Source organism: Copadichromis virginalis, linkage group LG19 (assembly GCF_057382275.1).
Source record: "Copadichromis virginalis isolate Kocher_CV1m ecotype Utaka linkage group LG19, C_Virginalis_male_GT1.1, whole genome shotgun sequence".
Lineage (NCBI taxonomy): Eukaryota > Metazoa > Chordata > Actinopteri > Cichliformes > Cichlidae > Copadichromis > Copadichromis virginalis.
The window spans coordinates 35,954,326-35,981,962 of NC_140636.1; the positions used below are offsets into that span (position 1 = coordinate 35,954,326).

The 27,637-nt window shown below is 41.9% G+C and overlaps 3 protein-coding genes across 3 annotated transcripts in view; 2 read left to right on the forward strand and 1 right to left on the reverse strand.

The window, feature by feature from the left end:
* Window positions 1–60: 60 nt before the first annotated feature.
* LOC146686730 (histone-binding protein RBBP4) lies at window positions 61–4,802 on the forward strand. Its single transcript, XM_085440868.1, has 11 exons — window positions 61–176; window positions 593–740; window positions 831–976; window positions 1,710–1,883; window positions 1,988–2,103; window positions 2,233–2,393; window positions 2,489–2,615; window positions 2,695–2,772; window positions 3,307–3,441; window positions 3,985–4,095; window positions 4,230–4,802. The coding sequence occupies exons 1-11, from the start codon at window positions 161–163 to the stop codon at window positions 4,290–4,292; spliced, it is 1,275 nt and encodes a 424-aa protein (XP_085296994.1). The 5' UTR covers window positions 61–160; the 3' UTR covers window positions 4,293–4,802.
* LOC146686731 (syncoilin-like) lies at window positions 4,387–7,223 on the reverse strand. The gene is made up of 5 exons (XM_085440869.1): window positions 7,057–7,223; window positions 6,344–6,825; window positions 5,569–5,979; window positions 5,375–5,499; window positions 4,387–5,294 (listed from the first exon to the last, which is right to left on the reverse strand). The coding sequence occupies exons 2-5, from the start codon at window positions 6,815–6,817 to the stop codon at window positions 5,255–5,257; spliced, it is 1,050 nt and encodes a 349-aa protein (XP_085296995.1). The 5' UTR covers window positions 6,818–6,825; window positions 7,057–7,223; the 3' UTR covers window positions 4,387–5,254.
* A 931-nt stretch (window positions 7,224–8,154) lies between these two features.
* Window positions 8,155–27,637, forward strand: part of LOC146686732 (uncharacterized) — a 32,329-nt gene continuing 12,846 nt past the window's right edge. The window contains exons 1-2 of the mRNA XM_085441028.1: window positions 8,155–8,446; window positions 19,161–19,476. Of these exons, the coding sequence (XP_085297154.1) occupies window positions 19,182–19,476 (295 nt within the window). The 5' untranslated portion in view covers window positions 8,155–8,446; window positions 19,161–19,181. The remainder of the gene's footprint in view (window positions 8,447–19,160; window positions 19,477–27,637) is intronic.

Sequence of the window (27,637 nt, forward strand, 5' to 3'; positions counted from 1 at the left end):
GATGTGTCGTGTAACGACTTCCTGTCGGTTTTGTCGTCGACTATGATTGGCTAGGCGCGTTCTATGGAGTTGGCGCCATTGCGAGTCGTCGTGCTGTCTTCTGAGCGCTCTCCCTAAAAATTACTTATTTTGTCATTAGTAACGGTATTATAACCACGCAATGGCTGATAAAGACGGTAAGGACGTCTACGTTTTTTAACGAGAACGTTATTTATGTGTGTGTGCTGTCGAGAGTGACAGAAAATGCGAATCAGGATGTAGCGGTGGTGGTTGGCGCGCCAGCCAGCATCACCTTTCATTGTTAGAAAGCACTCAGCTAGCTGTTAGCTGATGTTAGCATTAGCTGCTAACGCGCCGGTGAAAAGGGTTTTAAACCAGTGCAGTCAGATATACTGCCCCACTATAATAATCTTCAGAAAGACTGTATTATTTATTTATATGGGCGACAGCTGCTCTAGCATTGTGTGCTACTGTTACTTTATTGATAAAATCAGCTAAAACGCTAGGAAGGAAAAGATTTCCTCAAGTAGCTGCTGCATATGTTTGTAAATTTGACTATAACGTAGCTTTGTGTTAAATGTTACTGTTGCAGCGGCTTTTGATGACGCTGTGGAGGAAAGGGTGATCAACGAGGAGTATAAGATTTGGAAGAAGAACACCCCTTTCCTCTATGATCTGGTCATGACCCATGCTCTGGAGTGGCCAAGCCTCACTGCTCAATGGCTCCCAGATGTCACCAGGTAAATGGGAGTTGTGCAACACCTTTTCAGGCTCCAAGTCACAACAAGATACTGTAGCAGATATGTAAATATCATGCGATATGTCCACAGACCAGAGGGAAAGGACTACAGTGTGCACAGGCTGGTTCTGGGGACCCATACTTCTGATGAGCAGAATCACCTCGTAATTGCCAGCGTTCAACTGCCGAATGATGATGCGCAGTTTGATGCTTCACACTATGACAGCGAGAAAGGAGGTGAGAGCATAAAAAGTCCACTGAGAACCTATGTTACAAGAGCACCACCAGTAAGAGGTCATAGAATAACTTATAGTTTCCTAGTGTTCTCAAGGGATCTTTACATGCAAAACATGGAAATAACACTTATAAATAGACTAATTCACATGCCTAAGCTGGTTTTGGATGATATTGATTTAATCGATCTAATCCAACTTTAGCACAGTAATACTAGTACACTTCCACCAGAAAATGTTGTTAGACCTGGTGAATGCAGAGGGTTTGGAGGACATTTCAGTAGTCTTTTAATTCTGCACATTGTTAATGTAGCGCTATCCAACTCCTATATAGCTTATTGATAATTGTGTGATGGTGCAGAAAGAACAACATTGTTGGCTATGGGCAACTCTGCTCACAAGAGGAAGGAAAAGGAAATAACGTATGTAACAGCATGAATCAAATTTAACCTCATTCAACGAAGCAAGGGCAATAGTGAATGTCAGCTGAACAAGTAGAATAGTAGGTTACGTACTTTTTAAATCGCTTTTTTAAAGTTCTGTAATATGTTTATTAAACATTTTATTAAGAGCAAAACTGGTTAACAGGAACATTGGGCATAAATGACACACTACGTAACTTAAGGGTTGCATTTTTTGTCTAAAAAAATACATAAAAATCCCTGGTGCATAGGTCACCCTAAAACCTGCTTCATGGAATGGAAGAGCTTCATGTATCTGTTGTCTTTTTATTTCAGAGTTTGGAGGTTTTGGATCTGTTAGTGGGAAAATAGAGATTGAGATCAAGATCAACCATGAAGGAGAAGTGAACAGAGCCCGATACATGCCTCAGAATCCTTGCATCATTGCCACCAAGACCCCCACCAGTGATGTGCTAGTCTTTGATTACACAAAGCACCCCTCCAAGCCGGGTAGGTTTGCAGAAAGAACACTTTTTCTTGCATAACTGCATATCATGTGTCGCTACATTTGAAGCTCTACAGGCTTTTTAACACTGACATTATTTCTGTTAAAGACCCTTCTGGAGAATGCACCCCAGATCTGCGTCTGAGGGGCCACCAGAAGGAGGGCTATGGCCTCTCATGGAACCCAAACCTTAGTGGCTGTCTCCTTAGTGCTTCTGATGACCACGTAAGAAACCTGTCTTGACATGCCTGCCTTATTCTTGTTAAAATGATTTTTTGTCTTCTATCACATTACAAATCATTTGTTACTTCTTTTTTTTCTTTCTTTTTTAACATTCGTCTGTGCTCTCTGCAGACTATATGCCTGTGGGATATCAGCACAGTTCCCAAAGAGGGGAAGATTGTGGATGCCAAGACTATCTTCACAGGCCACACTGCTGTGGTGGAGGACGTCTCATGGCACCTTCTCCACGAATCGCTCTTTGGATCTGTGGCAGATGACCAGAAACTCATGATGTAAGCAGCCTCAGCGATGACTCATTAAAAACAAAGTTGTTGTTCAGTTTCACATTTCTTCCTGACACTGGTGCTTTTGTCTGTTTTTGGAACAGTTGGGACACGCGGTCCAACAACACCTCCAAGCCCAGCCATGCAGTGGACGCCCACACTGCTGAGGTCAACTGCCTGTCTTTCAATCCTTACAGCGAGTTCATTCTTGCCACTGGCTCTGCAGATAAGGTGAGGTGTCTTTCTTTCAGACAGTTACAGTGAAATAGCATCTTGATGCTGTACTGAATTGGCCTCCTTTTACTTGCAGACTGTGGCTCTTTGGGACTTGAGGAACCTGAAGCTGAAGCTTCACTCGTTTGAATCCCACAAGGACGAGATCTTCCAGGTAAGAAGTGAACTTCCTCGCAATAAATCTGTAGTTGTTGTTGTGCAAACTTCGGCTTGAATGTTTCAGCTCACTAACTGCATTGTGGAGTGAGGCTATTTAGGCTGAAATATGTCTCTGGTGAATAACTAGCTTTTGGCTACAAAAGATGAAATGCAATTGCTATTTATGGTATAATTAAGTTAACAAAAAGATAAACTGTCAGGAAGTTGTTTGCTGTTACAGTTGCATACAAAGTCAATACAATGAGGTGAACTGGTGGAAAACAGTGTTGTCTGATGCAGGAGTTAAAATTTTTCAACTTTGGGAAAAACATTTTTGAGAAAAAGGATTGTAGGACTTTGTAGTAACTTGTGAAAATATGTGATGGTGAATTGTTTAAAGCTTTTGGTTGTACACTTGCTTGTACCCTTGGAATTTAGGGTTGAATATTTAATTCTTTGTATAGATATAATATTTACAATTATATTCACCAAAGTACTGCAAGGGGGGACTTAATTGCAGAGGTTTCATATCCACATCTTTTTCCAACAGGTTCAGTGGTCTCCTCATAACGAAACCATCCTGGCCTCCAGCGGCACCGACAGGCGGCTCAACGTCTGGGACCTCAGTAAGATTGGAGAGGAGCAGTCACCAGAGGATGCTGAGGATGGCCCTCCTGAGCTGCTGGTGAGTTGTGACAATGAGCGGTGGTGATGATGCAGTTTTTCTCAACAAAATGAGCATATTTGTGGTGACGTCAGAGGCTCTATGCACCCACACTCTCCAGTAAGAGTCTTGTCCAGCAGATGGATTATAGCTCCACCAATGCATGGACTGCAGCTGGTGATGATAATCATTGTTCTGCTCAGCAGCCTGAGAAATGTCTACTGGCACACGAACTTCTCCACCTGCTGCAGTTTGTAGTTAGTGTAGTGACCCTGCAGCTTGCAGCGGCTCTGTAGAGCAGTACAAGGACTACTGTCACCAAATGCAATCCATGACAATAGAGTTGGAGTCCAGCAAGCTACATGATTTTTCTAGAGAGGCAGTGGTCACTGCCTTAACAGTGACTTGGTTGGTCTGTTAGTAAGGTACCACCACACTGGAAGAGCATGCCTAAGTCTTTGTGTAGGAAATACTGTAATCTTGCTTTCAAACATTGGCTTTGTTTTATTTTTTAAGCTAAATCTCGATCATTGTGCTAAATCTTTCTGCTTCATTTCGTTTCAGTTCATCCACGGAGGACACACAGCTAAGATCTCAGACTTCTCTTGGAACCCCAACGAGCCGTGGGTCATCTGTTCAGTATCAGAGGACAACATCATGCAAGTGTGGCAGATGGTAAAGGCTTTGTAAAGAAAACTCGATCAGTTACAACACAGCGAGGATTTGAATAGTAAAGTGCATTTATTATTATAACATAGAAGAGCAGTTACATTAAAAATCTTTTATTTTTTTGGCAATTATATCTGCAGGCTGAAAATATCTACAATGACGAGGACCCAGAAGGTGCCGCAGATTCAGAAGTCCAGGCATGAGTCCGGTCTCCACGTGTCTTCTTCTTTTGACCTGCTCATTAAAAATGGATCCGTTTACCAGCACTGGGTGAAAAAGCAGTCTTTTTAAAATACATTTTGAGCAGCAGTGTTTTGTAGAAAATAAAAGAATAAAATGCTGCCATGTCATCACGTGACATGTTTAAGAAAAGGTCTCTAATGATCAGGTTTTTAGATCTTTTTAGTTTTTCGAACTGAAATCTGACTCGTGATGAAACCACAGACATGTTTATGATCACCTAAGTGTGCATTTTGTTGGTTTTATTTCTTCCATCTTGGTTAGTTGAGCAGAAACATTTCTGTGGAAGATCCATTTTTAAATGTTATTGTACATACTGTAGGTTGATCCTTTTAATTTGCCTGGTATTTGTAGTATGAAATTCCCCCAAATTGTGTTGTCACTTGTATGTGTTTTGTTTTTCTCTCTGCATTTTCTCTGCATCTGATCTTTTGTGTACTTAAGTATATTCATATAAAATTATTTACAGTAAAGCTGTTTGCTTTGTTTTCTTGGCACAACATTTTAGATGTTAAGTTGGATGTGAGCGAGTAACAAGACGCTTGCATTAAGTAGACCGCATTTTCAAACATGTAATGGGGTGGCTGTAGCTCACCCATTACATGAGCAGGTCATCCACTGATCGGAAGGTTGGTGGTTCGATTCCTGGCTTCCCCTAGCCTACATGCCAAATATCCTTGGGCAAGATACTAACCCCAAATTGCTCTCCGATCCATCGGAGTATGAATGTGTGTGAATGTTAGCTATATGAAGCACTTAGAAAGATGTGCTTGTGCAAATGGGTGTGAATGGGTGAATGCACAAGTTGGGTAAAGTGCTTTGAGTGCTCAGATGAGTAGAAAAGCGCTATAAAAGAACCAGTCCATTTACCATAATGTCAGCGTTGTGATTTGGTCTCATGTCTTATGTCTCGGGAAATTGAAACTTATGACTCTTCCTCTGTAATGTCACTGAGTTCACAGCCCCTATAAGAAAATAAGTTTATTATTCATTTATTATCTTGACTTTTACTAAGTTAAAGCAGAAATGATTGGGATAAACCCACCTCAGAAATGTCAGCTCTGCTAAAAGGCCATCTTTAAGATCTTCCAAGCCTTTCTTCGATTTTCTCTGAACCTCAAACTCCACTTCTAGTTCTCTCAGAGTCTTTCTTAGTTTCTCCACAGTCTTCTGCATAAAATAAAAACATACTGTCATCTAGTTTTACTGAACATCTGTTCTATCCAACCTCTCTTGTACCTTATGTTGTGCAGTGCTCTCCTGCCGCTCTGTCTCCAAAAGAGTGATCCTCTGTTCCAGACATGATCTCTGCACCTCCAGCCTCTGTATCTCCTCTCTCAGAGGCTTCAGCCCGGCTCTCAGGTCCACTGCCTGCTCCCTGGTTTTTCTCAAAGCTTCCTCCCCAACCTGCCTTCTCTTCAGCAGAACCATGAGGCGAGGCTCGTACCAGCCTTCCAACATCTTCACACTGCCACTGAGCCTTCGCTGCAGTCTGATGGAGGCCTGGCGACACTGGCTGATGTCACTCATGGCCCTGGGCCTGCAAGGCTTAGTGGCCTGATCACGGAGGGAATTGAGCTGGTTCTGGTGGGCGTTTTCCAGCTGCACCAACTCCTGGGTCAGACTTTGAATTTGAGCCTTGAGTTCTTCCTATGAAGAGATGTAAAATAAGAATGAAAAGTATTACATTTGATAATGGAGGCTATTTTTATCTGTGGGTAAAAACATTCAACAAATAAAAGGATCCCATATAGCAAGAGAGTGGAAATGGAAACTACCCAGTAGCTTAGTTGGGTACATGAATTTATCTGATTGCTAATTTCTCTATAGGGTGCAAACAGTAGCTAGAACTAAAACAACAAGAACTCATACTCATGATACTCAAATAACTGAAAATCAAACCATAAACAAGCTGCAGCCATGATGACCCCAAGTTTTATATGATGTTGCTATACTAAGCAAACCTACACTACAGAAGTAAATCATCATTAAATGTAAAGCCTGTGGTTTCTACCTGAGTAACAGCAGACTGAGCCACCTCGTATTCCTGCTCGGCTAGCTTCACCTGGCTCTGGATGCAGTCTCTGGTTGTGGTGAACAGTTTCCTCTTTACCTGTTGCACATCCTCACAAACCGTAACATAATCCAGCTGAGCCAGAGCGAGAAGCTTGCGTGTTCCCTCCAGCTTCGCTCTCAGGTGCCCCACAACTTGCAGCATAGGTTCCTGCAGAACCAGAAGCTCCTGTATCAGCACATCTCTTTGCCTCTCTAGATGGGATACTCGCTGTATGCAGTACTCAAAGAGTTCACCCAAGCTCTCCATGTCCACCTGTTCCGAGCGTAGAATAGGATCTTGAGCAAATCTACCTAGTGTTTCAGAGTCTGTGCGGTTGCTCGGTGAGATATCTTCAGAAAATCTCAGTTGCACATGTGAGTCATCAGTAGATAACATGAAGTTCCCATCCTGTACTGAGCTTTGATCATCCATGAGAGAATCTAAGAAAACAAGGCGAGAGCCATTAAAAACAACACCTGGTAAGACTGTGGTTTTCAAAACACTTATTCCTTTACAGATTGTTAAGAGGAATGAACTGTAAAGGCAAACACATCAATCATTCTGATAGCTGTTAAAGTTGAGAGGCCTGTCCTAAAGCTTCACACTACAGAACCTTTCAACCTGTCAAATAATTAAAGAAACAGCTTTTATTAACATAGATGTGTACTTACGTTAACTGGCAGTCCGACTAAATGTTCAGGCAGTTACTGTGTTAGCACGGTTTTCTGTTAGAAAGAGGTCTGCAGTGTCTGTCTCCAGGAAAACGGAGGCACACTTTGTGTTTATTAATAACACTGAAGGCCTGGGAGAAACTCTATCTAAGACTCCCTCATGGGCTCACAAACTGTGTCAGTGCTGGAAGCAGACTCAGTGTGCTCTGGATGTGGCAGTTAGCGCATGTCCGGACCAGCCCGGGTGCCACAGAGAGCTATATTTACCCTTCTTCACAACCTGTTTCAATGTGTGTTTAAGAAGGTAGTGACATCATGGTGGAAAGCTGAGCTGAGCAATAACTTTCCACAAGTGTACCCCAGACTACCTTACAGGCAAAGGTGTCGACATTAGCAGGACCATGCATGCTTTTCAATTAATATCTTCCTCCAGGACTCAGCTCAGCTGACCAAGTTTGCATGGTTTATGTAACAGTATTTGTTTGAGGTGTTTTGCATACTGCCTATCACACTCCTCGCAGACAAGTGGAAACAAACACACACTCAGACATGTGAATATGGATTTAATGAAGGAGGTGATCGGAAAGATGTGAACATCTTTAAGTAATAAGGTATATTTTTTATTATATAATATTATTAAAATACAAAATTTCATGCTAGTAACTTTGGATATTTTCAAGGCTATCCAAAAGGTTAAAGAAGGACAAAGAACATTTTCTTTTTGTATTATTACAGTGCAAAAGTCTTGAGACACCCGTCGTTTCTTTATGTTTTGCTGGGAACGTGTGCAAACATACATGCGTGTGTACAGCTCTAACGAGCTTGAAAGTCAACATTTGGTGTGACCACCTCTATTCACCACGCAAGCTTTTATCTACAGTTTCTTTAAGTAGTCTTCATGAATAAAAAAATGCAGACGTAAATACCTGAAACGTAAACTAACCGTGGGAAAATTAAGTTCCAGTTTCTCCCCAGTCTGCTCCATGCTATTAGCTCGTTATTCCTCGTTCCACCGCTAGATGTCGCCAAATCAACGGCCGCAGACCCGCGCGCTCACCTGAGTGTGCCCAGCCTCCGTCAGGTGGGACCTCGGGTCGACTGCGGCGCGACTTTTCTCGGTAGTCCCACATTTTGCTTCAGTGAAGCGTCCGCAGACAAACGACGCTGACAGCAGAGGACACGCTCTCCTGGCACCTTAAACGCGAGGGCTGAAGCCGGGCGTGCAAACACATCCAGGCTGCAGTTGTTTCCTGAAGTTGAACTTTTCACGGAAATGCTTCACCTGGAGTTTTCCTTCGGGCGCTGAAAGTTTGGAGTTGGAGAACGAGGGCGAAGCAGGGCGACGCTTCAAATGGAGAGCGGCTAAATCAGTCTTTAAAGTTTCGTTACGGTACGTCTGACACTTCTTTTTTATCTGTCCAACTTAAGCGTCAGATTAATGGCTACCTTATTGTGTTGGCATTATTTTTATTTATTTATTTATTTTTTGTTGGAATTCCTGCTGGGAAAGTCCCTCGAAACTGAGCTGTGGCGTGAATTTTAGGAGAAAGGGTTTAATATTCCTGCGTAGGGAAAAAACAAACAGATAAGGATCAATATGATTGACTGGCTTTTGAAGGCGTGAAGAAAGTAGGTTTAGAAGTGAAGCTGTTATATCAGCACGATTTTTCTTCTTCTTCCTAATGCAGGTTTTTAATTATGGGCAACATAAGTACGGTAATTTTAGCCCAGAAGTAAAGAAAAATAGTCCATACATGTCAGAACCAGGGATCTCAAGTCTGTTAAAATAAAGTTTGGTTCAAATTGCAACTCCATGGCTAGATGTTGAGTATAGACATGTATGGAAAAACAAGGTGTGGGAGAGTTGCTTCTCAGCTAAGGGATCCTATACAGAGGTAATCTAAGACCTGTAGTGCTTCTCTTAGCTATGGAGCTCGTGACAATGAAGGGTATTGTGTTGGGTCCAGTCACTGATCCAGTAGCACACTTTTTACGGCATAGTCCCCTGACACTTCTTTTAATAAATGGCAGTTAACACGCACTTGATAACCCACTGCTTGCTGATTAACCCGAGGGAGATAACACGACCACCTTAGGACTCCCTCTCCCTTTCCCCCTTTTGGCTGTCTGCTGCAGCAGCATCTGCTGGACTTTGGTCTGGAATGAGCTTCCAATAATCAAAACTTCTCTGAAAAACCAATCAGCACTTTCAGTTGTTTGGGTTGTTTTTTTTAGCTGCAGGTTTAGCTGTTATACCTTTCTAATAGGTGAGGCTGAGACTGAGCCATTTGTTTAAAAAGGGTGTGTCACATACTGGTGCTCCTTCTTGGCCAGCCTGCCATGCTTGGGCTTGTACCCATTACAGGTGCGTTGTGTAAGCACTTTTGGATGCATGGCGGAACCCGGTAGAAACCCGTGATTTGGGGAGGGGAGCAGATGTTAAGGCAGAGATGAGATGACAAAAGGCAAGGATGTGAGGAGATGGCCGGGATGAAGATTACACTGGGAGCTAAGGGGTGTAAGTGCACTCGGATCTTGGGTAAGCAGACAGGTAGGTGCAGCTGTTCAGCTGTGTGCTGTGTGCTGACTGAGATCAGTGGAGGAAAGGGGAGAGCTGGCGGTCAAGAACGGCAACAAGAGGAGCAATCGAATGTTGCAAGAGACAAAATGCGCACGAGTGTGTGTGATCACCGAGTGACTGATTTCTGTGTGTCATGCAGGCCTGCAGAGAACGGAAACGCCTGACTGATGAGTGGAAGAAAGCAGGCCATTAATCAGAGAGATTAACTGATGATTAAGTTAATCAATGAGCTCTTATCAAGAGATGAAAAATCCAATCAGTGGCTGTTAGCCGGCCATCCAAGTCATCATGATTTACTCAATTTGGGACGGAGGCTGTTTACTTTAGTGTCTTTCTGAGGCTTCACATAAGTTGTGCTCTAAGCTCTTTCAAGTGTTTTTATTCCCACACTTGCCAGTGCCAAGCAACTGTCAGACGGAGTGAGCTTTAAACTGAAAGGATATTGTTTTGACTTGGGCTGAGCGGAGACACAAAGATGCCAGGATGTATTTTTAAACCTCGCTCTCCAGCTGTGTTTGCCTTTTCTGTGAGCTGGTCACTGCTGCTGCACAGCAGTTTCTTTTTATCTGCGTCTGACCTGTCAGTCCAGAGGTCTTTAAACTCTGCAGAGACTGCAGTCCAGACTTAGACCCCCAGCAACCCCTGGAGGCAAAGCAAACGAGACTTTGTCGCAACTCGCCAACTTTCCAGACTTTTTGTTTTCTCTTTAAATCCAGCTTTTGCATTGAAAAAGGTAAGCACTGGCATTCACACCTTACCTCTAGTTAAGATTATCATTTAATAGATATCACTTTGCTGTTGCCCACCTACAGTACCTCCATTTGCAATCTGCCCTGTTTCCATAGAAGTTAAAATATTGCATAAACACAGGGAACAACAATCTGGGCCAGCGCACACAACCACACATTATAATGTTATCTCAAAATGACTTCCATGCGCCAGCCATTATCCATTTGTCTTTCATGGCGCTGTCTCCTAGAAGGCCACTGCATGGGGTGAAAAAAAGGGGAATAGATGGAGGGGGTGAGGAGGTGTGTGTGTTTGATGCTGGGGGGGGGGGGTGAAAGCAGGATTGGAAAGAAGAGTTCCTCTGTCGGTAATTATAAATCTCTCAGGAATGCAGCTGCTGTTCTTACCAGACAAGCTGCTGCATGGCTACAGCGCCCTTGCAGCATGCCAAGTTGCATTTCCTTCCACAGATCTGTCTCTCTTTCTCGCACACACATGCACGCATACGTGCACGGACCATCTCTAACCGCCTTTAACCTCATAGCATTTTGGTTCATTTGTGTCATTATTGCCTTGCGGCGTTATTGTGTTTATTTGTATGACAGTTTCCTGAAACCGTCCCCTTTTTGGAGCAAACAGAAGAACCACAAAGATGTCACCTTTCAGCTCAAAAGATTGCATCTATGACATGTGTCTTCATGCTCCAGGTCCTGGATTGAAAGTTCTGCTAGACATTTGGAGCCATTATGTATTCAAAAATGTTTCTATTGAGTCTAAACCGAAAGAGGAGGTCGCTTCCTTTATGGTGGGTGTATGGTGAATGGTTTCCTCGAGATTCCCTCGGCCCATAAAACGTGTCTCATTTCACCGGCTGTCCCTGGTTTCAGTTGTGAAAACCGCCTTGAGATGTAGGAATTAAGTATTTCCAGTTTGTCTCTTATAGTGGCCACATCATCCATCACAGCAGCAGCGTTACTTGCACATCAAGTGTTTGCATGAATATGCTGAGTTCTAGTTCAGGCAAGGCAGCTTAAGTCTTAGCAGCACTCTTCTTTGTTTGATAATGCCCAAAGAAGACAGCCAACGCCCTGACAGATGCCTGCAGGTGCTGAACAGTAACACCAGTTTTCTCACTGCTAAACACTTGCTATTTAGCTACAGAATGGCTCTAAGTGTGAAAACTGATATTTTCCAAACTGGCTGTTACTGTAAACAACTTTCTGGTCTTTGAAAGAAGACTGGAACAGATCCAAAGCGCTCCTCCTCTCTCTAAAGGAGAATGAGCTTGTTGGTCTATTATGTTTCCTCTTCCTATGGTGACTAAACCATTTGCAGCCCGATCTTAACCTTGCTTGCTGCCAGCAAGGTTAAGATCGTGCCATGTGAAACCAACAGGTCAGGCATTAGATGTGAATGGCCTTCTGGTTAAACTGAGCCAGTCCTAGTTCAAACAAAGGTGGCTGTCTGTATCATTGCCACACCCTCTTGGCTTTGCCTTATCCCTGTGAGGCAGCAGAGTCTGCTCCATCAGCTTCCCTGTATGACTCACTGGAGTCAAAAGTTACACTTCCCCTAGCCCCCTCCTCCCCTCATCCCCCTTGCAACTACTTGTGAAATTCCTATTGCTCATATTTACGTGATAAGACTCCAGTTTAAAGGGAGTGTTGTGCGAAGTCGCTGTAATGCACAGATGGCTGTTGAAGTCAAAAAAGACAACAGTGATAGTTGTATTTGTGATACTCCACTTTGGCTCTGATCTGCTGAGGGTGTGTGCGCTTAACTTTAGTGTTTTGTTTTTTATTCCTGCCACAGCTAGCTTTCCGTCTTTTTTCTCTCCACGCTGGTTTGTCAAGGGAAGATGTTTGAAAGCTCTGTGAGCTCTGTGGGGTATTATCCTTAATTTGTAACCACAGTTGCCTCAGGCAAGGCTGGTGTCATTGCTTTATGTTGCTGTAACTTAGCTGACCTGCCTGTTTAAATGTGGACACGAGACCTGGATTTGTTCTGGAATTCAATTTCCTGAGCTGGCTTTGACTGTTTAACCACAACATTGAAACCCACCTTCCTGATATCATTTAGGTCTCCCTCATGCCCACACTACAGCTCTTTATTCTAGGGGACATGGACAACTTTGGTCCTTGTGGGGTGGGGCCTTTGTGGATCAGGCTTGTTGCAGCATATCCCGAACAGACACAGAGAAGGAAGAGCATGGAAGTCGGGGTCAGTACCTTGTACTGTGTTGTTAGGCAGGTTTTTCTTTAGCTAGGACAGTGAGGGGTACAGATTTCAGAGGTGGCTGTTTATATCAATGATACACCCTCTTGTCTTTTCCTTGTCGTGATGAGGCAGTAGACAGTAAGGAGACAGTGAGGAGGACTGGACAGGCTGCAGCAAGATTTTCTTTTCAAATCAACCAGATGAGCTATTACAGTGGGAAACATTGCCATGCTGGGAGTTCTGCTGACACTGGGGAGTGCCATTGCCATGGAGTTGTGTACTTGATCTGCAGTAATGTTTGGATGGGTGGGACTGTGTAGCACCAAAGTGGTCAAAAACTACAAAATAAACAAAGAAATTCCATAAAATGCAGCAAAAACAATATACTGTTAGGAATAAAAGTAGTCTTTAATTAGTTTGATCTGTAAAATGACTGCGTATTTATTTACCTTTGAACATATGTAGACACTTGTGTATCTACTTTTTCTATTTAATTGTCTATTTATAAATGTAACTTTGTATGTACTTGGACATGAATAATGTTTTTTTTTCTTTTATATTTCTGCTTCATTATGCAAATGAAGAATGATATTCAAAGTTTGTCATGAGGTCAGCTTTAACAACAACATTACAAAATAGTTAAAAAAAAATCAACAAATTACATGGGAAAGTAAATTTTAACCAAAGATAAACAAAAGCTAATTTAAACAAACTTATGTCCTTTTGAATAATTTCTCATATACTATTTGGTGCGTTAAATTGCATATTAGTTATGTATGTACTTCAGCCGCCACTGGTTTTAACATTGCGGCCAAATGGCGTATACTGTAGCGGTCGGTAGTCCATAATCAATAAATCGTCTTTCCAGATATGCTCAGTCTATTTGTCAAGAGTGTGTAAACTATTATCAGCTCCTGTTTACTTCATGCTGGTGTGTACACACTGCTGTCAATGTCAGTCGCTCTGTAGGTATTGACACACCACGTTGAGGTTTGCTGCGTTAGAGAAGTATCTCCTGTCCAACGCAAAGCTTGACGTCTTTTGTAAAGGATAAGTAAACAGCGTGTTGGAACACATGCCTGCTCTGGCAGGCTGGGGTTGGGTTTAAAAACCACAGCAGGTTTTGCGTGCGCACGCGCTCGTTTATGTGTGTGTGTCAGAGAGAGAGCGAGACGTGTAGAAAGGGCACACAGCTGTTTTTGTTTGTAAATCAGTTTGTCTTGATTGTGATCTTTTCTGAATATATTATACACACACATGTGCTGTGTCACTACAAATCCTCCCAAATGCTCCGATTTTAGATTCTTTTGAGCCCTGAGTTTGTGTGTCAACTGTAACAAAGGTTTGGTGTTTAGTAATTGCTGGGGCAATAAAGCAGCTCTGTAATTAGCATTTTGATGCTTTATTTTGAAAAGTAATGGTGTGTTTAAAACTTATTTGCTAGAGAAAGAATTGTGATAGGAATTTTTAAAGTCTAAATAACCATTTAGTAAATTTCCTGATGAAAGAAAGAAAGAAACGGTTACTTTTTTTTTTTTTTTTAAAGGAAACTCCACTGTGTACGTCACCAAATTAGATTTGTTTGTAAAATGAAAAATTGCAGGTTGCAATTGTGGCATGAGTCAACTCTTTGTGACCAGACTGCACAGACAGTGATCAGCTGGGTGGTCTCGTCTACATCCTAGACTTCTTAGTATTGCTCTGCTCCCTCTGAGGTGGAAGTAACACGAGAAGTTGTTGCACTCACTTCTTCTCCCATGAGAGGCGTCTTGATTATTGGCGGCTGAAGCCAATGCAGATGCATGGATGTTAGTCATGCCCTAATGACTGTAATTTGGAGCAGGAGAAACACAGGGCTTAGTGCGGGGAGAGGCCTTGTACTTTTCTCTGAAAAGGATGGATACCCTTTCTTTTTTACTAGCCTTTCACTGCAGCTCACTCCTCATGGGGCACCGGCTACACACACACACACACACACACACACTGGCACTTTGTCATTTCAGATGTGCGGCAGTGGATAACAAGTTCAGCTTGTCCAGATTAAGATAAACTCCTTCAAAAACACCCACATTATGTATAATGTTTAGAAAAGCTTTGAAGCTCTTCAAGTATTCATCTTAAGCCTCTCAGACTGAACTGCATACTTCAGGCATGAGTTCGGGTGCAAACTTCTTTCTGGTGAGGCCAGAAACTAAATTAATTCTGTTCTTTCTTCCATATAAGCGGCATTGTTTGGACTCAAATATCTCTGCAAGGACTGGCTTCATCAAGGATGAGTGCTGCCATCCAGATACTGCAAGTTGGAAGTGACGTCACTCTTGAGTTAGCACGTTCCAGAAAAAGCTAGGAAAAACAGGATTTGTTTGGGTTCTTAGCGAGGTAAAGTCATTCAGGTAGTACTAGAAATACAGCATAATATTTTCATGGACAGAACCTGATCAGTGATCTGCATAAAAAGACACATCATCTTTTAATTCAAGATTTAAAAAACAAGCAAAGAAACAAACTAAAAAAAATCAAAAATACTGTTTACATTCAGTGCTTCCATCTTCGATTGCCAGCTTGGGGTTGGTTGGTCTGCTCCAACTTTCTGAGTGTTTGAGTTCAGTGGGCGTTCTACAAAACATTTCCGGATGGGAACTCGGAATTTCTGAGCTCCAGTGACATTTTTGTGTCCTTCAGGATAAATCAGTGGACTTGAAAAATATCACCAGGTCAGAATTTAAACTGTTCATGGAAATACTTACAAAACACCCTGAGGGGTGTTCAAACATGGCCAGGCTTTCTTTCCATTAGCTGGTTTGACAAAACCTAAAGTCCTAATCGGAGGCAACAGATATCATGACAGCGGTTATCAACCTTTTCTGTTTAGACTGGCTTTCCGCTTCTCAGGCTCCGTGCACGGTCACATAGAAAGGTGTGTTACACACGTCACATGACTCTTCTTCCACATTAAATAATCCCTATGAGTGTCACATACTCACAGTTAAAGTTAGATAAGGATAAAGTGGTGATATAAATGGGTGAAAAAACATAGATAGAAAACCACAACCGCAAAATTCCACACTGTTGCAATGAATGCATGACGTCAATGCTACAGGAAAACACTAATTTTGGGTTATAATGTACTGAGGCACAGACTGCCAAAATAAGTTATATTTTTAACCATCCATATTGTTCTGTTTATCCAGTCTGGGGTTGTGTGAGGCAGGTATCTGTCCAAGCTGTCATAGAGTGAGAGGCAGGGTACGCCCTGGACAGGTCGCTAATCTATCACAGGGCACACACACATAGAGAGAAAACTATTCACGCAGCCAATTTGGAATCGCCAATTAACCTAACCACATGCATGTCTTTGGAGTGTGGGAGGAAGCCGGAATTCCTGGAGAGGACTCAGGCAGACACGGAGAGAACATCCAAACTGCACACAGAAAGGCCCCAGACTACATCTAAACCTAGGATTGGTATGCTAACCACTGCACCACTATGATGGCCGGTATATTTGCTATTTATAATGTTGTTTATTTCTAATGTGACAGCTGCACATTAGAACTACGAAACGGAAAACCTAATATATTTAAACATTAAAGGTTACTGTCCCACAGCCTCATAAAAGAGACATGCATATCGCTTTAGTTTGTGGCAGATCCAAGGGAAATAATTTTTTTTCTAAGTGGGAAATGCCACGATTGGGTTCTAATCTGTGCTCTAGAAGCTGCAATTCCAGCAGTGCATCTTCTACTTAGATTCAAAAGCAGCCACAGTTGATGCAAGTCTGAAGTCACATTGGAGCTAATTTCAGTCTTAGTGCAACTACAGCAGGAGGAGCATGACGCCCCCCCCCCCCCTTTTTTTTTTTTTTTTTTTTTTGTAATATAAAAGTAATGACCATGGGATGGTCAAAAGGGATTGGGATGCAGACCTTAAGACCTTGATCCACATGTTAGATGTTTTTTTTAACTTCTGGGATTACTTCCCAGTTGGTGTTTAACACTCCAAACTGGCACCAACCTTAAGATTATATTAGTTTGAGTCAGGTGTAAAATGATGTTATATATTCCTTGTGTCATTTTCTTTACTCATGAGAATCCTACTTTGTCAAGATTTGACCCAAGACTAAAGAAAATGTTACTTAATAAACAGAATGTCAAACATCTGGTTTTAAAAGTGCACATCTGCTTAAATATCTTCCACATGATGCACCCAGACCAGAGTCGTCTCACTTCCCTGTTGCAGTTTTGATAATGAGAGGCTGTTTTGGAAAAAGTCCCATTTGTAAATCCTCAGAGAACACGACTTTGGGTTTGTGTGGTTTAGTTTCATGTCTCACCAACTTAAGGTTCAAAGTCTTTCTAGAAACATGTTTGGCTGTGTTACTCACACGTTACTTAAATCTTTTTGGAAAAAGCAGCACAGCAGCCAAAGAAACAACTTATGCCTGAACTTTGTCGACTGCACCGGGGGATTCATAATTTACTCGCTCAGACTCAACTCCCACCTTCCCTAATTCTTTGTCTGCTTACAAGCTCCTGTCATCTTAAGAGTTTGTCCCTATTTTCAGACTATGATTTGGACATAAGCATCTAATAAAACCGCAGCTGGAAAAAGTCCAGTGTAAGCTTACAGATCCCCAGGAGCAGGGCTGGGAAATCTGCCTCAGAGTAGCGAAGTTTAACAAGGTGACGGGCGGAGGAAGGAAGCAAAGCGATGAGCTCATTCAGCGGGTGATGAATAAAACAATAGTAAAGGAAAACAATGAGGGATGACAATAAAGTGCATGAATGGACACACTCACTGGTTGCTGTTAATTTTGTGTCTTTTTGCTCTTCTTAGCGTGCTGCTGTGCCTGTATGTATGCAGTGCGTGAGCTTACGGGTGTGGCTTTGTGAATTATGACTCCACGTTATGGAATGAAGGGAGCGGTGCCAGTTCTTTCTTTGTAGAGCTGAAGTTTGGTTTAGAGGCTGGAGGGGGTCTGTGTAGGATAGAGTGTGCTGGCCGAATGAGCAGTGACCACGGAGACACACAAACACAAACACAGGAGGAGTGGTCTGAGTAAAATAGACTTTGCTACCAGGGATACATGTTGGATATATTTGTAGTCGTTTTTAGGTTTTGCTGCCCAGAGTTGTGCCTCTGTGCTTATGAAGAGTTTAAAATTTTCTGTTGTCTGTGTGGTTGTTTGTTGCTTTGGATCTACGTTAGCCACCAACAACGTAGCAATTGTTCTCCCTGGTAATCATTACATCATAAAATCAAGCTATTGTAAATACATAATTAAGCAGCTGAACCAATGATGCAAATAAATGCAAGGCTAAAAGTCCATCCATCCTATTATCATGAATGTCATATTTTTACAAGTGCACCGAGGGACCCTATTTAACTTTGACCACTGACCACTAAGTAGAAATTTGTGGCAAAGGTCAAGGACACTAAAGGCCTCACATAACATCATTTTCATTCCAACGTTTGCCACAAACATGATTTTAACTTGATGAATTGATGACATTATTTATCTCTGAGGTCAAAGGTGAAAGGTCAGCTACGTTATGAAATGATAGCTCATCATTAGCTAGTGCCATAACAGAGGGGCCAGTGCTCATCTTGAAGCTGTGGTTACAGTATAAATGTTCTGATGTCATGGTTGCAACTTTGTGCTGACCAAGTTTAGATGCACCTAATTCCTTCCTTCAAAGTCTTGCCTGCTTGTGTTGCATGAACCTGGATAGAAATGGATTCAAACTGTAGCTTGTCTGGTCGGTGCAGGCAAAGGCGTTAATTCTAGATTTGTAGTGTCAAGCTTTTCCGAAAGCATTACCGCAAGCTTTAACTTGAAATTTAAACAACACACATGTGGAAGTATATGACAATAAGGGATATTTATCTTTTGATTTTTCAGGAAATCAAACTAAGAAAGTACACTTATTGTAAGAACACTGAATTTTGGAATTTCTTGAGTTAAAGGGTTTCTATGCTGAACCCAACTTTCTGTTATGCAGTAAGTTGAGTTTTCTTAATGACAGGGCAGCTCTGACAAGTAGTAAAGGTAACATTTTGTCAACTTTTCATTCAAAACTCACTGTGACTGATTTATCACCTTAAGTAGGCCTCTACTTAAGGTGAGGCCTACTTAAGGTGTAGGGGCGACCGTGGCTCAGGGGGTTGGGAAGCGTATCTGTAACCGGAAGGTCGCCGGTTCGATCCCCGGGCTCTCTGCCCTGGTCATTGTGTCCTTGGGCAAGACACTTTACCCTGCCGCCTACTGGTGTGGGCCAGAGGGGCGCGATATGGCAGCCTGCCCCAGGGCAGCTGTAGCTACAACCGTAGCTGCCTCCACCAGTGTGTGAATGTGAGAGTGAATGAATAGTGGAATTGTAAAGCACTTTGGGTGCCTTGAAAAGTGCTATATAAATCCAATCCATTATTATTATTACTCTCTGCAAGCTGATTGTTACTGTGATTGGGGAAAAACAGTGGGAGAGAGTTTTCAGGTCTTTCATTTATTCTCTCTTCTTGAGTGCTGGTGCATGTGTTGCTTGGATGAGAACTAAAATGTAATATCTTTCCTGTTTCTCAGGGTGCTCCAGTGTGAGGTGGGATGTCAAACCGTGACTCACTGGGGTTTGGGGACCTGCTTCCCCAGGACGTGGTCAACATTTTTGCTCACGAGAAGCACAGCAAAAAGGGGCGGAAGAAGCGCACTCGTTCCCTGGGTCGCGCTTTGGGCTGGCTGAAGGGTAAGAGGAGGAAGAATCTCAGCCTGAATGAGAAGAACCCCGGGCTGGGTCCTGCTCTGGACCTGGCTTTGGATGGGCACTCTGCTGGGAATCAGGGTGGACACAAGGGAGGACAGAAGTCTGGAAGGCAGGCTCATCTGCAGGGCAACAGCCATGGTAAAATCCCACATGGTCTCATTTTATGAACTATTTTAATTATCAGTCTAAACATTGTTTAATTTTAAGTTTCCCATTGTGTTTTATACTTTTTATTTCATATTATTTCACCTTAGAACTCAGAGTTTTTTCTTGTCCATAAACATATAAATTACGTATAGCTCAGTTTTCAGTAAGACAGTCTGTAGTTTCTCTTCTACTGCATCTTAATTTAAGCAGGTTAGTCACAATTTTGGACATCTAACCATCCTTCATAAAGTCTATTCTTGCACTGCAAATTATAACATAAGGTACCTTTGACAGACATGCAAATCCAAAACATAAATCATGCTTATTGTTGTGCTGATAAATTCCCCGTCTCCATTGAGGCCGTGCCAGTTGATCTACATTTTGTACTGACATGAATCAGCCAAACATGTACCTGTCAGGAAGGAATGACTCTTAAAATGTAAAGTCACCCAGACTAAGTACATTACGACAAGGTGAAGTGATTTGTTGTTGCACCAGTTTAGAGCATTATGTTCTTTTAATGTGTCATCTGTGATGGATAAAGACAAAGTCCTGGGAACCAGCTTGATATCCTGCGTATCGGTTCCCAGGTATGTTTGCTTGCTTTCTGAAGGGATGTTTAAACAGACTGACTTACTCCTCGCCTTCTGACCTTCAGCACACTTTGTTTGCTGTGAAGAAATCTGTCCATCCTGTTCTGTGACTCCATTGCTTGCTTACCTTGTCTTCAGGTTACATGGGAGCACTGTGGCACACTTTCAAACAGGACAGACTCTAAGCGGATAGTGGGGTTTAATCTCACAGTCACCAGCTTCAGTAAAGGCAGTACATAAGATCTCTTAAAGGGGACCTTTTTTGCTTTTCTTTAATTTTCTATCATCTTTGTAGTATGCACTGTTAAAATGGTGAATGCGCATATTAAACAGAGCCCAAGCCTGAAATAATGAGGACATGTGCAAGTGATCCTAGTAAACAAAAGCTAAACAACAACCCCGCCTATCTGCTGTCAAGGCATTCAGTTTGTGAGAGGCAGCCAGTCAGAAGATAGCCTCCCCCTTGGATGACTGCTAGGGGTAACACTTGTTTCTCTTTTTTGAACTGAGTGGCTTCTTTCATATTTTAGGCCTTCCCAAACAAAATGACTGGGTGTGTGTCAGAAATTAGTGAGGTTGATCTCTGCCTTACTAAAGCTACCCTTGGAGAAATCATGTCATCAAACCAGGTGTCAAAACTCGTCATTAAAGCTACAAAGGAGATCGTCAGACGTCGTCTTTATGGGGGGAAAGTGCCGAAATGGCTTCATTCTCGTGCCATTTGTTCTAGTAGAATCCATGACTAAAAGTATGGAGCTGGGAATGAGCACACTAGGTCTCCTTTAAGCTGAGCTGTACTCTGCAGATCTTGTTGCAGCTTGCAGAGGTGCAGCAATATACCAGTCCTGTTTTTTTCTCTGTGAACACTATTGTCTTCAGCATAGTCTGGTGGGAACAGTGGGTGCTAACGTTAGTTTTATACCCTGATTAATCACACCTATATGCAGTCAGACCTGAAACGCGAAAACATTCCACAAACAAGCGGAACCTTGTTTTAGTGAGACTGCTTATGCTAAAACCATGAAAGTACAAATGGTGTTTCATTTGCTCAGGGCTGTTTAACGTGTCTTTGTCTGGCAGTGCTTATGCAGTCTTGCCTAATTAGTTTACGACAGAGGAGGTTCCTCTTGTTTCTTGTAGTTGGACCTGTAATCTCGGTGCAATGGTGAGAGGGATCGGGGATTTCCATAAGATCCAGACCCCTTCAGTCTGACATCGTCTAACTATACCCAAAACATTAGACGAATATGTATAGACTTGTTTTCAGTCACATCTGTGGATTCGGGAGATCATAAATGAATGCATGCATAAAGACGTCAGTACATTTTGTTACTGCGTCACACAATCTTTGCACTTTGTTGAGCCACTCGTGTTAGGTCCCAGCAGTTTTTGTTTAAAAAGTAAATTCTAAAGTGAGATAAGGCATTTCTGCTCTGCCAAGGTTGGCATAGAGGCTGACTCCCACACTGGGCATGGGTCAAGAATGTCTCCACTACACTTCTGAATACACACACTCGACTAGAGATGCATAAAACCACTACTTTTTGGATTTTTTTTTTTAAAAAAGAAGAAAGTTGGACGGACATTATTGTGAAAGCAATCTCAGAAAATGTTTTTAATGGTATAAATTTAGCCTAAAGGTTGCATAAATTTATCTTTGGAAAGCCAGGGTTCTTAACTGTTAACTGTGATTCATGTGCCAGGTATAGATGTATGCTGCTATTGAGCCCTTAGCAATGAACATGGCGTGTGTATGCCGTGCCGATTGTTGGTGCTGGCAACAACCGCTGCAAGCTTCTCAGCAGACGCTTCCTCAGATTAGAGAAGGAGCTCAGCGTTCCCAAAACGCATCCAGAGGAGGTTTATTACGGAAGCAAGATGTGGTGCAATGTAACACATTTGCCCAGAAAATTTAATACCACTAGCTGAGCCCCTGATGATGATCTGTGTTGATGCCAGAGGGGCCTCCTGCCCAATAAATGCCTGGTATGGCAGGCATTGTGCCAGTTAATTAAAAGCCATGCCAGGACTGTTACAGTGAGGGAGGAACAAGGTGTTCTGCTTTTTCTGATCTCTCCATGAATACTGTTTCTTTCTGCACTGAAACACTGTACACATACAGGTCAGAGGATATGAGACAAGAGTGTAGGGATGCCTATCAGAGCACAATACCTTCTGTTAATAAAAGAGAATGTGACAATTTTTGGCGTTGGCGACAGGCACAATGTAGCTTGAGTGCCAGTGCATTTTTTTAAATTAGATATTGTCACCTTAAAGGTACAGTCAGTAATGTTTTGAGGTTATTTAATAGAAAAGAAGGATACCTGTATTCATAAATATAAACAGAATAGGGTGTAATTACATCTCGCAACAAACTAAGGCATTCTAATAATGCCTTAGTTGGTTTGTGGTGTAAGGAAGTCACGATGTTCCTTCTTCATATTTGAATACAGTGTTTGAGAAGGACCTCTCCTTTTAGACTAGAGGTGTTTTACGTATGTGGCTAGAGACCAGCCACATACATGCTGTAGTTGTAAGTGTTTGTGTGCCGTCATGGGAAGTTTAAAAATGTGCCTGCACCTTCTGACTCAGGGCATCAAGGGCTATACCTATGTTTTATTGCCAGAGCATAGGTTACCTTAACCAAAGAAGTGAAAATGCAAGAAGGCAAAAGACAACACCACTGGCATCCTAAAAATCCTCTTTCTCCTCAACTCAAGCCTTGTCTTCTGAACTGGAGTTAGGCCTCTAACGCACAAACGTGCACAAACATGCTTATTTTACCCAATATTGTTGCAGTTATTTAATGTCAGCAGATCAGAAAAGAGCCGGCTAAAAAACAACAGCTGGTTATAATCTAACATTATACCAGCTAATATTAGTCTCGAGTGTCCCACTTCCCCAATGATAAACAGTTTAATTACATTCTCAAGACTTTATGCTGTGTCCCAGATACTGCAACTTGGATGTTGGAGCATTTTTCAGAAAAAGTGAGGAAAAGCAGGATTTGTTTTGTGATTCATGTATCACTAGCAAATTTTTTTTTTTTGCATTTAAAACAATTGCATCATGTTCATGTATAGAATATGATCAGTGCTCTGTGTATAGCTTATTTGGTGATTCATAAATACACAACAGTGGCCGTACAGATAAAAAGTACTGTTTGTGTTCAGTGCTGTAATCTTTGATTGCTAATTCAGGTTTGGTGGGGCTGCTCCGACCTTCCAAGTGGGAAATCTGAGTTGAGAAGGCTTCCGAGACTTACATTTTGACTGGGAACTTGGAAATTTCAACTTCCAGCTTATTCGGCCATGCAGCAAATGGTAACTAATAGATGCTAATAGTAGCGAACAGTGGCAAACAAAGTAGTGCTACTGACAATTCAGTAAATCCTCAACAGTCATCTTAGTATGTTTCATGTGTGGTGAAACATTTTACATACTGTAACTTTAAGTTTTAGAAAGAAGTTGATGGTCTTTTCCTGCAACATTTAGACATTTTATGTGCCAAACCATTATCAGTGTGGGAAGTACCTGTTGACCGTCAACCTCACAGCTTAAAGACCTTAAAAGCTCTTCTGCTCATCTCTAGTGACTGATACCACAGGATACCTTCAGAGGTCTGGAACAATGGTCAGATGTAGTAGTAGCCATGATAATGCATTAGTTAGCGCTATCACCTTAAAAGAAGGCGGTTCCGTGTTTGAATGTCCTGCTTGGGTCTTTCTGTATGGAGTCTGCATGAATGGATGGTAAAAATGTAACTTGTAGTCCAAAGCATTTTGAGTGTTGTGTAACAAAAAGGTGCTGTGTGAAAATGTGAGGACATTTACTTCTAGTGATGTGATGAATGCCAGTTCATTCTCCCAGTCCTGACAACAGCTGTGTTGGGGTACACAATATTGTTGAGTTGTCTGTCCATATGTGTAAACTGTATGCCCGTCCCATTCTCAAATCAAATCAAATCAAATCAAATCAAATCAAATCACTTTTATTGTCACATCACATGTGCAGGTACATTGGTACAGCACATGTGAGTGAAATTCTTGTGAATTTTGAAGCAGGCTGGGACTACAGACAGAGAGAGGGAAAGGTTGAAGATGTGCGTGAACACTCCAGCCAGCTGAGCCGCGCATGACTTGAGGACGCGGCCGGGAATCCCGTCCGGACCAGTAGCTTTGCGTGCGTTCACCTTCCTGAAGCACTTCCGCACATCCTCCTCAGACACAGTGTGCGCACTGACGTCATCCGCGGTGCGCACACTGTCCGGTCTCATGGTGTTCGCTTCTATTCTCATTAACATATCTTTTGAACTACTGGTAGACTTGGACTCAAGAACGACCTGATTAGAATTTAGTGGTTGAAAGGTAAAGGTAACATAAACTTTATATCAAGTATAGTCAAATCTAGATTGGTTATCAGACGCAAACAACCACAAGGCTATTTTAAGCCCAGACACACTATAGGGACTGTTCAAATGATAAAATGCCTTTATTCCAGCATGTGTTTGAAATGATCAATGTAGGGCGTCGTTAGGGCCATTTTAGCAGTAGCTTACACGCTGTTTTGCGGTACACTAATGATTTGAAATGGACGGGAAATTCTTTATCAATGTGCCTGTTGGTTATAAAATGAGGAAATAATAAATCCTCAAATTAATGTGAGGGGAAAAATAGGAGGTGGGGAAAAGGAAGGGAATGGAACAAATGGAGAGAGGAGTTGAAAACAGGATAGACATAAATGATCGAAAGGACAAGCTACAGTGTTATCGCCAAGTTGAGGTCAGCCAAGTTCTTTCTGTATAAACATAGGATCTACTCCACATACTCACAAATTACCCCACCCATAACTAAGCCAATGGATTTGGTACAATATCTATATCTTATTCCTGATAATAATCACAGAAAACTAGGAATCTTCAAGACTGGGGTATTTAGTTGTTGCTCCGATGTAGAGGAGCTCTTTCAGCGTAGTAGTTGTTTATCAGCCACATAAACTGTATTAATCACCTCACATGGTTTTATAATTTTGATATTTTGAAAACTGTCAAAACTAGTCAAAAGAGTTTTAAGCTATTGTTATTAAAATTCAAGCACAAAATTCTGTTCAGGGTAAATCAGAATTGTATACTGATTGCATAATACGAAAAACATTGAGCAATACCAAGCCTTATTAATATGTTTTTGTATTGAAGTGATACTGCATGTCTTAAGCTTGCTAAGAATCCAAACCAACTAACCTGCTGGTTGGATAGTCAGTTTACTTTTCAGTTTCACTTGATCACAGGTTGATCTAGATTCCTGGTCCAAAGTTTGCATTGGTTTACTTTCTGATTTGCTGAGTTGATAAAGTCTAGTCTCTGAGGCCTTACACTCTTATAAACTCATCAATTGTTCATTGTCTTTTCTGATAACTTCTGCCTGATTCATCTCGAGACCAGTGGGCAGAGGATATCTGTCTTTGAAAGTTGATTCACCTCGATTAGTTGAATGACTTAAATGGCAATTTGGGTCTTTGTTTACATGTCTGTGAGTGATTTATGTCTCTGTCATGCTCTCAGTTTACCCAGTCCTGTGTCAAAACCAGACAGGCGTCTCTTACGCAACTATATCAAGCTCTGTCTTCTCTTAAAAATGGCCTTTTAAAGGAATCCCTGTGTTTTTTAAATGGAAACAAGGTTGTTTAAGGATAATTAGGTCACACAGCCCTAATAAGGTACGCTCACCTGTTTGCTCTGAACACTCCCGCAGAGATTCCTCACATTCCTGAGCTTTAAGATATCTCTCTAAGGAAGCTAGAAATAGGGAGCCCTTTGTGTGTGAGCTTGTGTTTAGTTTTCATGCAAGGTTCAGATCCTATGAGCCATTTAATGAGACTTCCTTTGTTGAATATTTAGTTCTAGAGGCTGCTTGGGAGAAGCAGAACTAAATCGTTGTGACACAAGTGCTGATATTTGCTCTTAAAATGCTCTATAACAAAGAACAGAGACTTTGGCACTGCGGCACGACACAATAACAGTGAAGGGCAGGAGAACAGGTTTGAAAAAACTGACTTATGATAGAGTTTCTCTTTCTTCCTCTCATGGTGGGAAGTCAGTAACTGCTTTTTGCACATCGTTGCCTCAGGGAAATATAAATCTCTAAAAGATGCTTTCGTTCTCTAGCGCCTTTGTGAAAAGGTGCCTTTTGATTGGAGCAGGGATGATGTCATTTTCTGTGATACTTTCAGGAAATTGCCTAAAAATCGTCTTTGGGCTGAAAACGACTTGATAAATGAACTGTCCAAATCTGTTGTGAATGTGGGTGAAAACCAAGTTGACGCTGTGGGAACGTCAGCGTTGGTGGACTTGACGACGTGTAAACAGTTGCGCACGCCATTATCTATAATGACAGGGCTTTAGTAGGATTTGATTTCAGCAGATGAAGTGTCACCACACCCAGGTAGCCCATGTGATCATATTTAGTTCGCTCAAGTGTTGAGAACGTTTTAATAAGTGCCAGTTTGCCCTCTAGTTCCAGTCTGAATAACGTGCTTGGGTTTCATTTCATCAAGTTTATTCTCTGCACTCTTCTAATGTTTGGTGTCATTGTTACCAAACTAAAGCAAGGCGACCAACAGTAACATTATTTCTGATATCTTTGCATTGTTTCATTGTCAAGATATGCAGACATGTCAGTGTGGCATGGCACCAGCTATTGCTATTGTCACGAAAGGAAAATGTTTGCCAGCACACTGCGGCTGGTCTACAGAGAGACTGATAACTGTGTGCTTGGAAAGGTCTGTGAGTCACCACTCGTGACTTTTGTAGTTAAATCGAGACATTTTGGAGCGACGTTAGGTAGCAGACACTTGTGACATCCTTAATAAAGATAACTGTGTTGGGGCAGCAAATTTTGCCAAACATGCGCACTATTAATAATGTGGTTTTTCCATGAGAGTGTGCTGTTCTTTCTGGATGAATTCAGAATTCAGGGACTGCACCTCTCATAAGTGTATAACGCAGGTACCTGCCCAGTTTATGTCAACAGAAACTGTTGTTTCAGTTCCCAGAAGTGTCAATTTGTTTATCCTGAAGATATGTTATTAATGTTAAACATGAGGTTGGGATAGCAGCTCTGTGCAGCTGATCTTTGGTACCTTTTAGATACAAAGCAGGCTCAAATACTAGCTAATCAGACCAGACCAGGTTGTCACATAAGGGGAACACAAATACTAACAAGCCATTCGAGGGACTGCAGTATTTGGTGCGAGGCTGATTACATTTTTAATCCCTGATGTTTATGAGAATTCCAAAGTTCAGGCAGTGTTCATACGGAATTTGCTGTCTTAGTACTGGACATAGCACATTTAAACCTTTACCTTCTGGTCTACTAGAGAAAGACTGTGGACTTTATCCTGTGGGGAACAACAAGCTATTACCACCAGATTATTGATGATTCATGGCGTAATTGCTGGAAATTTCTGTTTTGTCCAGAGTGGTGGATTCACCACCAGCACCAGACTACAATTGGAACCCATAAAATCCTAAAATCCTGTGCCCATTTTTGAAAAAAGTGGGGG